At 44.5% G+C, this 16120-nt stretch overlaps 1 protein-coding gene across 3 annotated transcripts in view; it reads left to right on the top strand.

Annotated features, from left to right (window-relative positions):
* Window positions 1-16120, top strand: part of tut4 (terminal uridylyl transferase 4) — a 29113-nt gene that overhangs the window by 1082 nt on the left and 11911 nt on the right. For 2 of the 3 annotated variants that reach the window (XM_063201411.1, XM_063201413.1), the window contains exons 2-13: window positions 138-704; window positions 1680-1834; window positions 2523-2639; window positions 3271-3448; window positions 4412-4500; window positions 7374-7425; window positions 7549-7618; window positions 7898-8024; window positions 8826-8945; window positions 10836-11012; window positions 13136-13310; window positions 13943-14547. In XM_063201411.1, the coding sequence (XP_063057481.1) occupies window positions 218-704; window positions 1680-1834; window positions 2523-2639; window positions 3271-3448; window positions 4412-4500; window positions 7374-7425; window positions 7549-7618; window positions 7898-8024; window positions 8826-8945; window positions 10836-11012; window positions 13136-13310; window positions 13943-14547 (2352 nt within the window). In that variant the 5' untranslated portion in view covers window positions 138-217. The other variant, XM_063201412.1, reaches the window with a different exon arrangement.

The raw sequence follows: 16120 nt of genomic DNA, 5'->3' as shown, positions 1-16120 counted from the left end.
CACGAAACTATTCAATCTTTAGAAACTAAAAAAGAAATACTCACCCTATTTATGTCAACATTGCCGTATAAAACTGGTGTCTGAGTCGTTATTGATGATGGTGATGAAACTGAGTCAAGTCTCTCCTCTCTCTCCAGGTTCTCACTGGGTTGTCCTCTTCCCCCTGCTGTTCCACAGTACACAACAGTTAGTTTCTTTAGACACAGACTCTTGCACAATGGAGGATTCCAAGAGCCCACTGAAGTCTGCCAAGCCCTCACGTGGAGAGGCCAGAGGAGGCAAGGCTCCCATTTCCAAGAATCTGAAAGACACACCCTTGTCGAGGGACCCCACCAAAGGCCCTGGGCGCCCCAAGGACAGTATGGCGAGGGCTCGAGATGATCACAGAGATAACCAGGGCACGCATGTTACTGGCAGGGCGACAGCTGGTAGCCCTCAGGACCAAGGTAGAGGCAAGCCACGCAGGCTGACAGGCAGGACCAGCTCTGGGGAGAGAGGGAAAGGGAAGGGAGGGAGCCTGCAACAGCAGCATCAGCATCAGCAGCAGACAGACGTTAGGCAGTCTGCCCAGGAGCACCGGGGCCCAGGCTGGAACCGCCATCTCAAAGATACTGAGGGCCCCAGAGCAGCCACCTCCTCACCAGAGGAGAGGGCACTACAGGTCAAGCTGTCTCAGGTAGCTGCTCTGGCAAAGCAGCTACCAGGTATGTAGCTTTTCTGTTTCTCTTCCATAAATGATTTCAGCAGCCAGTTTACTTGATTATGTATCAGTGGCGAATCAGACATTTGGATTTGATCGAATTCTCTGCGATTCATTTAATTTAACAGGTGTTACTACATAAGGTTTTGCAACACTTGGCCATATCCATACCGGTAGTTCCATGCAGCCTCTTAGCCACCTGCCAATAACTTCTTGTCAGTTTAACTGATACTGCAGACAGTGCAGTTATTTCCACAAGTACTTTAGAATGGTCATGGAGTGTTTCACCTCAGTGGGTGCAATTCATTTTGATCATGCCAGGGGGAGCTGTGATGATGTATGTTGGATGTAAGGGATGCAAGGGATGTATGATGCTTTTTAATAGCCTTTGCCCGGCCTTCCTGTCAGGCAGTCTGGCCAACCAGCTCATTGCCAGTTCCTCCTCATCCACACCAATGAAAACTGACCAAGTGACCATAATTTCACATTTCTGATTGGTAGTAGTGCTGCCTGGTAGTGTGTAGAGGCAGTTGGTAGATAACCTGTCATTGCGAGACTCCCACCGCGTACACTCTTTCTCTGGGATATTTGCAAGACTAAGTTCTGTGCCACAGCCAGACTAGTAGTTTAATGGTTAACTACTGCCTGTGTCATGCCCTAAATTGCTGGGGGAAATAAGAACATTACATTTGTGCTGAGGCATTTATCTGACATGATTTACTTTGGATACAGGGCAGTCCCTGTACTGTAGCATACATCCTTCATGGTGGTATGGGATTCGAACCCGTAACCCACTGATCCCAACACCAGCTCCTTAGTCACAAATTCCCTCAAGAAATGCTGTATTTGAAAATGGAAGAATGGACCCCCATTGTGTGGGGTTGCCGGTATGTGTTTGTGTGTGAAAGCAGCGGTGGGTGCTGTGACGCTTACGTTGTGGTTAGTTTTTGTGCTGAGTTCCTTTGTCCTGACCTTCCAGATGAGGCGGGGGGTCGGCGGGCAACAGATGCGGGGACGGGGGCTGGAGGCGGGGGCGTCGGGGTGGACGAGAGCACCCTGACCTCGGACCAGCAGCTGGGGCTCAAGCAGGCGGAGGAGAGGCTGCGCAGAGACTACATCCACCGCTTGGTCAAGGTTAGCAGCAATGCACTGGAATGCAGTGTTTACGCGTGTGCACAATGGAGAGGTCCGGCACAGTGAGGTGGTCTGAACTCGCTTCACAAAAAGGGACCCTTTTGTCAGGCATGCTCTCACCGGCAAGTATGCTAAAATTCATCAGCCACTCAACCATGAAGTAATGTGGTTTCTGTGGTTTCATATAATTTCTGTGGTTTAATAGCCATTTTACCACTTTTTTGGGGAAACATTTGACTGATGACATTTGATATTGTTGAATCTAAATACTTTTAAATACTAAGAACAATATTTAAGGGATATTGTTCAAGCATGCTTACTAATATGCTGCCTGCTAAGAAGTTAATTCTATAGTTTCTGTCATGTGAACGACTGCCATTAGGCCTTGAGTGTCAAGTCTCCAATGACAGGGGGCAGGCTTTCTGCTTGGGTGAAGCAGAGTACGACCGACGTTTGCATGTCCGTTGGGTGTATGCAGGGCTCTAAATTGACCTTTTTCATCACCAGCCAAAATGGCTAGTAGATGTTAATCTCACTAAACACTCTTTTCTACCAGCCAAAACAGAATTTTCACCAGCATTTGGCCGTTTGGCAGGTGTTAATTTAGAGCCCTGGGTCCATGTATGTGTGTGTGTGTGGGTTTTCTAATGCTCCATTGGTTTTGTGTTGTTGCTCTGTTGCTCTGCAGCAGTCCCCGGAGTACCCCAACTTCCAGTACCTATGCAAGCTCTGCTCAGTCCACGTGGAGAACATCCAAGGTGCTCACAAACACATCAAGGAGAAGCGCCACAAGAAAAACATCATGGTGAGTCACTCCAGACAAAAGTCAGGTTGCACTAGGTGCACTTAGCAGATTCTTTCCAGATTTCATGGTGCCCATTCACAAATTTTACCTTGTTTAGAAATGCCTATCGCCACCATCAAATTCTAAGTATTTATTATGACTGGGGAAATTGCTTTTTGATCTTCTCCGTGTCAGCCATTTTGAATTTTCAGAAATAGACGCTTTAGCTGCAAAGCTTACTGTACTTTGCTCATACTAGTAAATATTAGTTTATTATTTAGTAAATATTCATGAAATTTGGCCATAATCTGCACAGTTTCAATAAGCTGCTGTTGCAATACCTACTCTGGCCACCATCCTACACAGTGCACCTTTAAGGTTAGGAAAGACATAGGCCTATCCGGTCCTTCACATTCGTATTGAAGTTGTGAAATCCTGCTGTGTTATCCCTATCAAAGTTTTTCTTTACCAGTCTTTGTGGAGAGGAAATTAATTAATTAATTAATTTTACAACATTCGTTGAAGTGAATATCTTTCACTTTCTGGCCTGCTGTCATCTTTGTGTGTGTGTGTGTGTGTGTGTGTGTGTGTGTGTGTGTGTGTGTGTGTGTGTGTGTGTGTGTGTGTGTGTGTGTGTGTGTGTGTGGAGTAGGAGAAGCAAGAGGAGAATGAGCTGCGTGCCCTTCCTCCCCCCTCCGCGGCGCAGCTGCGAGCGGTGGATGCGGCGGTGCAGGAGGCGGTGCGGGTGCACGGCATCTCCGAGGAGGACTTCCTGCAGCGCCAGGCCATGGTCACGCGCATGGAGGCCGTCATACAACAGCAGCTGCCAGGTACTGTAATATGGCGTCTTAGCCTGGTCAAACGTCTAAGCCAGTGTCTCTCCATGGGGGCAGTACAGCCCCCCAGGGGGCGTTGGGGAGCTCAAGGAGGGCATTGAGAAGGATGAATGGGGGCATTGCTTTGTTGCCATTGGGGGTCATTAGTCCATTTAATTTTTCAATACTATGGGGGGCGTTGTCAGGCTTATGATGAGGTCAAGGGGGTGTTGGGAGGCTTGTGAGGAGGCCAAGGGGGCGTTTGTTCAAAAAAGATTGAGAACCTCTGTTCTAAGCGCACTTCATTGAGCGTAGTTACAGAGTATTCCGCTTTCAAACAGAATAGTCAGTATTCCGCTTAAAACAAGTTCCTGTAATATTCCATTTACATTTGTGGAACTGTGTTCTGCATCCATGTTCCCGGCACATTCGGAATGAGGGAGTTTACATGACTCGTGTGCAAACCGAATACTGCCACCATTATGTTTAAAATCTGAATATTCCTTGCATGTAACTTTGCTCAGTGTCAATTCACTGTGCAATTAAATGCTCAGTCTTAAAAGCCAGAGGATTTATGTGCATTTTTCTAGACATTAAATGTGCAATTTAAACTTTGAGATGAACACACACACACACACACACACACACACACACACACACACACACACACACACACACACACACACACACACACACACACTTAGTCTTACTGTGTATGCAGACATCAACAATAAATCGACATATAGACAGACATGATACACTTACTGTACATCAAGAAGGTGGAGTCTCTGCCTGAAGAATGAGTCCTGGAAAGATTTTGCACGCTGTGTATCACAAAACTAGAGACTAGTCTGTCAGCAGGGAAACAGCCTTTGTGGAGGATGATCACATTTATGTTTATAATTGTGTATCGGACATTTGCTTGTGGTTCGTGAATTCTGGGTAATTTTTGTGTCTTTTCTTCCGTTTCCCTCATAGAATGCAACCTCCGCCTTTATGGTTCATGCCTAACACGTTTCGCCTTCAAAACCAGTGATATCAACATAGATGTTACCTATCCATCCAATGTAAGTAAAAGCCGCAGTAAGAACTCAACTGGTATTTTCTTACTCCTACAACATGGTATTATTATCATATTATTGTACATTACTTGTGCATTACTTCAGCAATTTATTGTTACTGGTTCATCACTGGTCCATCCACTGGGTTATCATTTAAAGGCCAACTTGATTATAACTCAGTTGTTAACTCACTTTCGACAGGCGTCGGACGGATCAGCCCCACAGAAGTTGCAAGCTCACGTTTGCAAGGCTCTCATAGCGGTTGCGGTCAACTCTCTGGCTTAACGTGATTCCCGGTGAATTCCATGATTACATAAATAATGCAGAGAAACGAGTTCGAATCACGAAAGCCTTTCTGTGGTTTCGTCACGTCGAAAGGAAGGCGTTGCCCACAAAGGTTTATATCGACCCATTTATCTAAAAAACATGTCGAGTAATTTTTTTCTGCTTGTTGGTTCAAAACAAAGCAACGTTGCTGGTGGCCGATCAAAAATAGTTTTTACTGCGGCTTCCTTATCAGCTGTTGCTCTACCCCTACACACACAGCACAAAGCATCAACATCAAAGCCAGCTCACTCTGAGTTTCTCCGTGCTGCAGACTCGCCTAGGGGTCGCTGTCGAAAGAGCACCTGCCCTGAATGGAAAGCCTGCACGCCTCCGCTGGCGCCCCTATAGTGCAGTACACCCGGGAGAGTGGCGACTCTGTTTTCCATTACATTCTCTCCCGGGAGAATGGAGGACTGAGCCAATCTGTCAGAGAGGCATGCGTTCATGCATCGAGACAGAGGAGGAGTGAGCCAATCAGAGACACGCATTTCCACGAAAGATGCCACAGATCATTACTCGGGGCGTTTCTCCAAGCCACCTCGGTTTGCCAGCTTGCAAAAACGTCTTGAAACAAAGCAACCAGAACGTTTTTTAAAAATGGACCAATTGTAGTCCCTTCAATAACAAGGGGAACACGGCAATATTAATTATTTTTTCTGAATTTGACGTTTGAGAGGCCATCCCTTTAATGTTAATGTTCAGTTGCCTTATTAAGGGTTACTAATTATTTACTTGGTAGTGAAGGCTGGTTTACTGGATTACTTGTCCTGTCTATGCACTTAAAACTTTGTCCATCTGTAATGATGTCATTTTTGTCATTCGGTAGTATCATGATTCCAGGGCTCTAAATTAACTTTTTCCACACACACACACACACACAGTGGACATTTTTTTCTTACCACACCAAACAGAAGTTCAACACAGCCATTTTTTTTAATTCACACAAAATCACAACTATGCATTAGGCTATTTTTTTTCCCTAATTAAATGGTAATTTTGTCCAAATGTTTCTACAACACAGATACACTAGGCTGCTACATCCAATCAAGGTGCTCTGCAATATTTCTCCTCCACTCTCTGAGAGAGCGACTATATTTTTAAAAGTGCACAGCATTATTTTAACTATATAAATTCTGCTGTTGAGAATTTTTACTTTCATTACTTGTAGCACCGATACCGATAATTTATCTAGTTTTGTTCAATTCCTACTGAAAGCAGCACTCTGAATACCACACAAGCCACTATATAACAGACCAAATCTTTAACATGTTTTGTGGGCCTACAGTGGAAAAAGGCTAACCTCAAGCATTTACTAAGCCATTTAAACTACAAAATGGATAATAAAAATATCACAGGAAGGAGACAGAGGAGAGGATTTTCAAAGGAGAGGAGAGGAGGAGCTCTCCTCTACCATGCGCAAACATAATGTACTCAAGAAGCAGTATCGGTTTAAAAAAAGTAAATATCTCGGGAATCTTCGCTTCCTTGTTACTTCCACAGCTCAATGATAAACGTTGGTTGTTTTTTTCTTTTTTGATGGGCTTTGGGCTTTCAATTTCATAGTTGCGCCAGGACTTTAAGATCCATTTCAGAAGTAGTACAACTGAACTGACAGCTACGGTCACACTACTTGACAGTCGGCTCTCCTCTTGCCCTGGTCGCTATTTCGTTCCACAACCAGAATAGTCAGTATTTTTAAACAAGTCACTATTTGCAATTATAGGCCTACTACTAGCCATTCACACAACACACAGAACCTTGCTCTAACCCCCGCCACATTCATCACTCGCACAAAAACGTTACACAACAGAAGTAGGCTATGCATAATCGTAAGTCCTGTTATTGAAACGGTCAGGGTCTGCGTCGCTGCTTAAAACAATGCACACAGCCTGTTACAGCAAGGTTCACAGTAATAATAGCAGTAGTGACGTTAAAAAGTTGTAGCGAAAGCGACGAACACACACACAAACACACACACACACACACACGCACATAGTCTTATGGAGAGCTGCCTGTCCAGAATAGTGTGAGGCAGCTTAGCTGACAGAAGGCTGGTCTCTGCCTGAAATGTTTTCAATCCTGGCGCGCGCAAACGAGAATGGCAGGGTTGATCACATTCCGCTCGATGCATTCTGGGTAATTTTTGTGTCCACGGTGGGAGGTTCTACCTTCAAAACCAGTGACGCTAGTGTCCATGGGTAATGTAGGAAATCTCGCCGTAAAACGTTCGTCAGCAGCGGTTAACGTTCATAAGTTACTGTACTCGGGCGCTACTGGCCAAATTGGCGGGTAGGTATTTATTTTCTAATTAGCAAAATGAATTTTCATCACCGTGTACTTGTCCTGTTGGCGTGTGTTATCTGTAATGAGCCTGATCATGTCTATGTCTTGGCATGGTATAGAGAAACGTAACTTCAATGTCTTTGTATGACCTGTGCATATGAAGAAACTGACAATACAAGCTGACTTGACTTGACTTGATTTACTTTTAAAAAAATCTTTGTCAAGTGTAATCTGCTTTGAGTAATCACACAGTCTTTTGCCATCCACAGATGACGCAACCAGAAGTGCTTATAAAAGTGCTGGACATTATAAAGAAAAGCTGTAAGTACCAGTTCATGTTTTATTTTAGGATGACTAGATTAAACAGAAAAGAGTGTTTTTTTAATGTATTTATTTCTTAGGCTTTACATTAATCTTTTCTTCTGCTTGACTGTTTGTGTGCAGCTCAGTATGTTGAAGTGGAGTCTGACTTTCATGCTAAAGTTCCTGTGGTCTACTGCAAGGAGGCCGGCAGGTGAGCTGCATTACTGTCTCATGCCTTGCAACTGGCGGCCATGACGTGTTATGATTCTCTATATGAAGCGCATCCAGGAATGTTTTTTGGAACTTATTTTTATTTTTGTTGATCATATGCTATGCAGTCTCTTGTGCATGATTTTGAGAAAAACTGATAGCGTATACTTTTTTGTATTTCCTTGTGATATTGTATTCTAAAACGCTTCTCTCTCTCTCTCTCTCTCTCTCTCTCTCTCTCTCTCTCTCTCTCTCTCTCTCTCTCGCTCTCTCTCCTCAGTGAGCTCATGTGTAAAGTCAGTGCCGGTAATGACGTTGCATGCCTCACCACCAACCACCTGGCGGCGCTGTCGAGGCTGGAGCCCAGGCTGGTGCCTCTGGTCCTGGCCTTCCGCCTCTGGGCCAAAGTAAGCACAGCCTCCCCCTACAGTAGCCTCAATGCCTGTTTATGCTGAGTGGTGTCTTGCATATCAGCAGTTGGCTGGAATTTTTAACAAAACTATCTTGGGCTAGCTCTGGCTCTGGCTCTGGCTCTGGCTCTTTCTCTCTCTCTCTCTCTCTCTCTCTCTCTCTCTCTCTCTCTCTCTCTCTCTCTCTCTCTCTCTCTCTCTCTCTCTCGCTCGTTCTCTCTCTCTGTCTCTCCCTCTCCATCTCCCTTTCCCTCCCTCTGCAACTCTGAATGGGTCCTGTGTGTGTGTTCGCTGCCAGGCCTAATGAGAACAAGTCCCCCTCCCCCACCATTTTCTCCATCCTCTCTAAGCTGGAATGAATGAATTAATTAAGTAATACCTGTAGCACATCTGGGGTGCATTTCTCAAAACCATAGTTGCTAACTACATTAGCTACTTTGTTTTTGCCATGCAATTTCCCACGGGCAACCACCGAAGTTGCTAACTGTCTAACAACTATGCTTTTCAGAAACGCATCCCTGGGTTGCTGTTGTTCAGCTTCCTTTAGAGTGGAGTAGAGTAACTGTTGATCCCGATGTGTCAAAGTCAAAGTGTCAAGCAGCATACCCAAATACACAAAATATAATACACTTTGCGCAACATGATTAAACATACTGTATACGTGCATACATTCAACTATTAGGCAGATCATACATCCATCACCCATCTGCATGCAATAAAAAAAAAATCATTTCCAGAAGGGGGGAAAATGTGTGCATTCCACATTAACCTCTGCCTGTTGTGTGTTTCTCCGCCCAGCTGTGCCACATCGACTGCCAGGCGGAGGGTGGCATCCCGTCCTACTCGTTCTCCCTCATGGTCATCTTCTTCCTGCAGCAGCGCAAGCAGCCCATCCTGCCCGTCTACTTTGGCAACTGGGTGTGTATTACCAGTCCCCGGCATTAAGCACTAACGATGATGAGGATTTACGTATATTTTTTTGTTACTCATTTTTAATTTTTATTTTTTTTTTTATGCATTTTATTTTCAAAGATTTTCAAACTTTAAGCATTACAGACAGAAAAGACAACACTAACACACATACAAAAACACAAACAGAAAAAAAACATGATTAAAACACTTACTGTCCATAAAAGATACCATTAAACCTTGATACCAGTCGATGAGTGAGGTCAGAGGTCCCAGTTTAAATGTCCCATGGGTTTTGTTCGGCATCAGAGAAATAAATTAAAAAAAATCATAAAAAATAAAAAAACTAGCGTCAATGGAAGGTACATCATCAAGCATCCAGGTAGCCTAGTTAGTCACTGTATCTTTGTCCCTGTTAATTTAGGTCAATAAAGGGGCCCCAAATCTTACAAAATAACTGATTGTCTGACAGTGTATATCGCAATTCCTCAAGATACAAACAAGACACCATATCATTTAGCCATTGTTTAAAATGAGTGGAGAGCTAGATTTCCATTCCCTAAGGATTACTCTCTTTGCATGTCCATACAAACCTGAGGCTTTTGTAGTGCTTGGGAGAGTTATGTAATGGGGGAGCAGTGTAGTAGCACTAATATATCTGGTTGAAGTGGTGTGTTATAGATGTCACCATACAAACTAAAGATGTCACCCCAGAAGGAGCTAAGTTACTCATTTTTAATTTTTGAATGTAAAAGATAAATAAGCAGTATCTAGTTTAAAAAAAAATTACGCACCCCCACCCAACCCTGATGAACACATTTTCAGTTATCTACACATCGGATTGTTTATACTGTTAATCAACACCATACCAAAACAAAGAGGAGAACTAAAAGACCAGTAAAATAAACACAATTATTTGGAGAGTATTCCAGTCTGCCAATGAATGGATTTATTGATATGGGTTACAGTAGTTCAGTCACCATGAACTGAAATGGGATACCAGCCTAAATAAATAATAATCTTGCAATAATGTATAATCTACCACAGCCTCTCTAACTCCCCTGGACTGGAATGGTGATACGCTTTGAAAAGAAAAAAAGTAGAATAAAATTAGTTTTAAAATTAAATTAGTTGAAATGGGAGAGTTATGTGAAAAGAGAGGTATTTCTGTAAAGGGAGGTGAAAGTCCAACAGTCTAATTAAAATTCATTTTGAAAAAGTACACAACTGTAATTAAAAGTTATATTTATTTTTTTAACAGCAGTGTCTGCCGCTTCAAAAGTTTTCCTTAGACTAAATAATTTCCTCCCTCTTTTGTAGAGAGATGTAGGGAGATACATTGATCAATGACAAAGACTTTCAGCTGTATGCGTCATAACAAAAACTTGCAAAAGACCTTTTTTGAAAAAACTTTTGTGAACTTCTGCTGTGCAGAAACAAAGTAGGTGTACCAGAAGTACTTTTGAGTACTTTTAAGAACGTTTAATTTGCCAGTATATAATCAAAGATAGTCAATATGGTAGACCAAGATAAATCACATCACACATCACCAATGCAAAGGAGTGGGGTCAAGTCAGGGGCGTGATACCCTCCTTCTTGTTTTCTGAGGCGTTAAATGGCGGTTTGCATACGATGTGCAGTGCAGTACAGTGCGATTGTGCACTACCGTCATCTATAGCACAATTGGAACCCCATTCATTCTCAACCGCCACTGCTCTCCTAAAGGGGCGTTAACCTTGCGTCGCATGGATCCTAGAAAAGTATCCTTATGAATCGCCTCTCCCTTATCAATCGTCTGATACCATATGACTTGACTTCTAGAGTTCATTGTTCCCATGTATGTTTTGCTACAGTAAAACTAATACTTTGTTCTTTGTTATGTGCTGCTTGTGGGTGTAGATCGAGGGCTTCGATGCAAGGCGCGTGGATGAGTATCACCTGACGGGGGTGAAGCTGGACATCTTTGTAGGCTGGGAGTACCGGCCCCCCAGCACTGGAGAGGGCCGCGGCGAGAACAAGGGCAAGCCCGAGCATAAGCCCCCACCGCGGAGGAAGAGCGACGCCACAGAGGGCCTGGTGAGTCCCGGTGATATCACACATGTGCATCACAACGTAGGATTGTGGAACAGGGCTTGATGTTAACTTTTTTGCTCCTTTTTATGTTTTTTTCAGAGTCACTAGCCGTTCAGCCTTCATACTAGCCACAGTTTTTTTCTTAGAATGAATTGCAATTAAGTGCTATAGCAATAACACAGCCCCCCCCCCCCCCACACACACACACACACACAAACACACACCCACACACACACACACAGTGGGCCTCAGTTATCAAGCTTGTGTAGAAACCATCGCAGAAATGAGCGCAGATCTCGTCGTACGACGAGGCTCACGTGAGATTTACTAAACATGCATACCTCTCCAATCCCATTGTAAGAGCGAGCGGCTGTTGATAAATCCAGCGTCTGAAAACCATCGTAATTACAATAATCACACCTTCTCTAAAACGGCGGGAAGGAGACCGCACCCCTGATTTTGCGACATCCACGTTTCTGGTTGATTGACAGCTTGAAATTAGGCTTTCCGCGAGGTAGACAACAAAATAACACGTGGAAATAACCAACAGCAGTAGTCAACAGTGTTTCAGTTCTCAATATGGAAGGGGTATAGATTGATTTCCAAATAATGTTGGTTACAATGAAATGTTTGATTGAATACAGCAGAAATAGTGAAGATAATGATAGGCCTTTTTTTTTTTTTACTTTTTTAAACGATGTCAACAAAATGGTCCTACATGAAAGTGGCCGACAAACAGTGCCCAAACCACTTGTTGGGGAAGGGGAGTTTTACATGTCCAGTGCGCTGTCCTTCTCGTGCTCATGTGCGCCCTGCTTCTCTCCTGCGCTCCAGTCCTTCGAGGGAATAGCCTTTTTGCCACCTTAACTCTTAACTAAAGGGACAGTTTGGTCAATTTCAACATGCAGTTGTAATCCACACACTACCCTGGACTTGTCAGTTCCTGAGATTTTTTTTTCTTCTTCTTCAGCCGTTTCCGAGATCCTGGTCATTGTAATGGGGGCAGCTCTTTGTTTACATTTCAAAAAAACATTTTTATTTATTCCCAAAAACATCCAAAAGGTTATAAAACATCGGCAGACAACTAGCAAACAGCAGTACCTTTTGGGAAAATATTTGGAGTTGGCCTATGTTTCATTTTTTAAAAATGTAAACAAACGCTGCCCCCATTAGAATTGCTCATATCTCGGAAAGGGCTGAGCCGAAAAATGTGGCATCACCAGGTACTGACAAGTCAAGGGTAGCGTGAGCAATACAACTGCATGTTGAAATTGACCAAACTGTCCCTTTAACTAAGTTCTACCTCAATTTGATAATGTTAAAGGAATGTTTATTTTTTTACTTGAGACCTGGAATATTTGTCATTTTTTTAACCTTTTTTTTCAACCCATATCGACCCCAAATATCGGGTATCGGAAATCGGGTATCGGCCAAGGGTGATGGAAAAAAAATCGGTATCGCATCGGCCATTAAAAAACCCGTATCGGTCGACCGCTAATTTGCTGTCCCAGGATGTAGTTGCAGTTGTCAGGTACATCTGCAGACGCGGTTCAATATAGAAAGAAAAAGCACTGATGTATTGCACTTTTTTCTTTTTTCTCTTAATATATTAGGATGGGTAAAATACTGTGCTAAATGTATATAACATCATTGTCACATGAAAGTGAAAGTGATAGCCCATTGGGAAACTCCAACTCCCATTGTTATTGTGACACAGCACTCCACAGCACACAAGTGAACACTGCACACTGCACACAACGAAATTGCATTTTATGCCTCACCCGTGCAAGGGGGCAGCCCTCAGTGGCGCCCCATGGGGAGCAGTGCGGTGGGACGGTACCATGCTCAGGGTACCTCAGTCATGGAGGAGGATGGGGGAGAGCACTGGTTGATTACTCCCCCCACCGACCCGCCGGGAGTCGAACCGGCAACCTCTGGGATGCAAGTCTGACGCCCTAACCGCTCACCCATGACTGCCCGTACATGATATGGAAATGTAATTTAAGGGTCAGCTGCACAATTTAGCTTTTAATCTTAGGAAGGGCCGTGGTGGCCCAAAAAATCACGAAAATAAAGATGGATTAAAAAGGGAGCTCATTGGTGTGCGGTTCTTCCTTGCCCTGCAGACGCGGTTGGCCCTTGACCTGGGGCAGGGCGTGTCCCTGGGCCAGCTGTGGCTTGAGCTGCTTCGCTTCTACACGCTGGAGTTTGCTCTGGAGGAGCACGTCATCAGCATCCGCCTGAGGGAGCTGCTACCCCGCGAGATCAAGAACTGGCCCCGGCGACGCCTCGCCATCGAAGGTGAGCGAGCGTACACTGACCTGAGGTGAACCCACCACACACCCTTAAAGTGATACTGTCTCAGTTTTGGAAATTAGCTTATTTTACACCTTCCCTTGAGTTAAATAGTAGGGCTTTACCATTTTCCTGTACTTTCAACCGTTCTCTGAGTACGGCAGTGCAAATTTTACCTCCAAGTTAGTCGCCAGCTGGTCTCGTAGGACTCAATGTTAACTGCTAGCATGGAGGTAAAATTTGCACTGCCATACTTAGAGAACGGTTGAAAGTACAGGAGAAAGGTCAAACTCAATTATTTAACTCAAGGGGAGGTGTAATATGAGCTTATTTCCAAAAATGGGACAGTATCCCTATACATACAGACATACAGATGTTGCCATATTGCATGCATACTTAGATGTGAATGCACAGATACAGAAACACTCTTGCTGGTATGTAAACATGCACCTTCTACTAGAATCCAAACATTTACACACAAAGAAAGGCACACACTTACACACACAATGGGTTTTTATGATTATAAAGTACAGATAATAATAAGTACACTAACATCAGTAACTCACTGCCCTCTGGTGGCGCTTATATTAATGATCGCACATGCTTCTAAAACATGTCACCTTTTCTGTTTCTGTCAGACCCCTTCGCCCTGAAAAGGAATGTGGCGCGCAGCCTCAACAGCCAGATGGTGTTTGAGTACATCCAGGAGCGCTTCCGCAGCGCCTACCGCTACTTCGCCTGCCCCCAGAGCCGCCATCGCACCCCGGCCAGTCAACGCAGGGGGGCTCGCAAGAGAGCTAAGCGCCGGATGAACTTAGAGGAGGGTGCTGGAGAGGGCAAACATGGCAAGAGCACAGAGTCCAGGAGACGTCGCACCACAACAGGGGAGGGAGAAGGCGAGGGTGTAGAGATGGGGTGCAGGGTGGATGACGAGGATGAGGAAGATGAGGATGTTTACGAGGATGACGAAGAGGAAGGAGGCCTGAGTGTCCGTCTTGGGGACTTGGGTCTTTTGAGTAAGAAGGAGAAGAAGGATGCAGTGAACGTGAACGTCATGAGGGGGGGCCGGGAGCCCCCCGCAGCTCACACCTCTCAAAATGGCCTGCTGGACAGCGAAGAAGAGGAGGAGGAAGAGGGAGAGGAGGATGAAGAAGAGGAGGAGGAGGAAGAGGAAGAACAGGAGGAGATTGCTCCAGAGGATCTTCAATATGTGTTTGACAAGATGATTTTCACCGGAGGAAAGGTAATGTGGTGTGTCTGATAACAGCCAAAGTAAAAATTAATATTCTGTTTGACAGTATTCTGTATTATATCACCCGGTGATCAGACGGAACATCTTCTGATTGGCTGAGCAGGTGTCCTTTATTCCCTGGTAGCAGGACACCTATGAACTTTCTGGCGAAGTGCCGTTGCTAATTCTATCGCATCTGGTTGTCTAGTCAAGACCGCGTCATTAGTTCTATCACATCTGGTGGTCAAGTCAAGACCCCGTCTTTAATTCTATCGCATCTGGTTGTCAAGTCAAAAACCCAGTCGTCAATTCTATCGCATTTGGTTGTCAAGTCACCCCAACGTTCTGCGAGCGTCCTTACATGCCTCCGATGGAGGCGCGTTCACTAGATTAGGAAGTGGTGCCCATAGCAACGTACCAAGCGCAGTGGTTAATCCACTTTCTCACGAAGCCTTAGATCAACATATTAATAAATAAATTCTTAAATGCTGGTAACCGGGTGATAAGCGGAATAGCGGCCTTCAAGGTGTCCCGATATCAAGGGAAAATGGACTTGGCAAAGCGAACAGCCCTTCATCTGCACCGTCAGGCTGTTAGAACGCTCCGCCTTGTCCATTATTTCCCTTGATATCGGGACACCTCGTCGGCCGCTATTCCATACTTATTATATGGTTGTGACGTCATCTGTCGAATGCTCCATTCATTTCAACGGGGCTCCCCAACGTTCGGACGTCTGTTATTTTTCGATAACGGACGGGTTGGTCTATAACAGACCGCTGTCAATGGCAACAAGACTTTTCACTGCTAAAGCGACTTTTCAACAAGACTCTAATCAGCTGCTGTGATAGACAGCACCCGTTGTCCTGGCTATCGCTGTCAATGGCAACAAGACGTTCACTGCTAAAGCCACTGGCTTGTATACAAGTCAGTGGCTAAAGCGAATGTTTCATATCACTCCGCAGGGGGTCCGGTCTTTTGTCACTCTAATCAGCTGCTGTGATAGACAACACCTGTTGTCCTGGCTAGCCTACCTAGCTGTTGCCTAGCGGTGTTCCACAACGGCACTGTTTTGTAGCAACAATCTTAACATTAAATAGGTCTAAAGAAATGTCCCCGCATGTGTGAATCATTTAAGTATATCCATATAATAAGCGGGTTAACTTTCGGCGAGTCGGTCGCTTTGTGGAATAGCAGCACTTCAGAGAGAACAAGACCCCTCCGCTCCGCGTCGGGGTCTAAAGATTCTCTCTGTCGTGCTGCTATTCCACGGTAGCGACCTTCTCGCCGAACGTTAACCCTTACATAATAGAATGTCTCAAATTTGTGCACTATGGTTTTCATTAGCTGCATGGCTGGTGTTTTGCATTGCCTTTTAAAGAGCCTTTATGATGTCATATAGTTCTATTCCGGAGCAAACAACGCATAAGTTGCATTTCTTAAAAAGTGTACACTGCCTTCAATGGCTGGCAACAAAATAATGGAGGATACAATGGAGCAGGACTTTGAAAACTTGCAGGACTTTGAAAACTTGCTTCGCCTTGCTACCAGTATATGTCAACCATTTCCTATTGATAACATGGCAGGA

Source organism: Engraulis encrasicolus, chromosome 6, assembly GCF_034702125.1.
Source record: "Engraulis encrasicolus isolate BLACKSEA-1 chromosome 6, IST_EnEncr_1.0, whole genome shotgun sequence".
NCBI lineage: Eukaryota > Metazoa > Chordata > Actinopteri > Clupeiformes > Engraulidae > Engraulis > Engraulis encrasicolus.
This window is presented reverse-complemented; position numbering and strand designations above follow the sequence as displayed.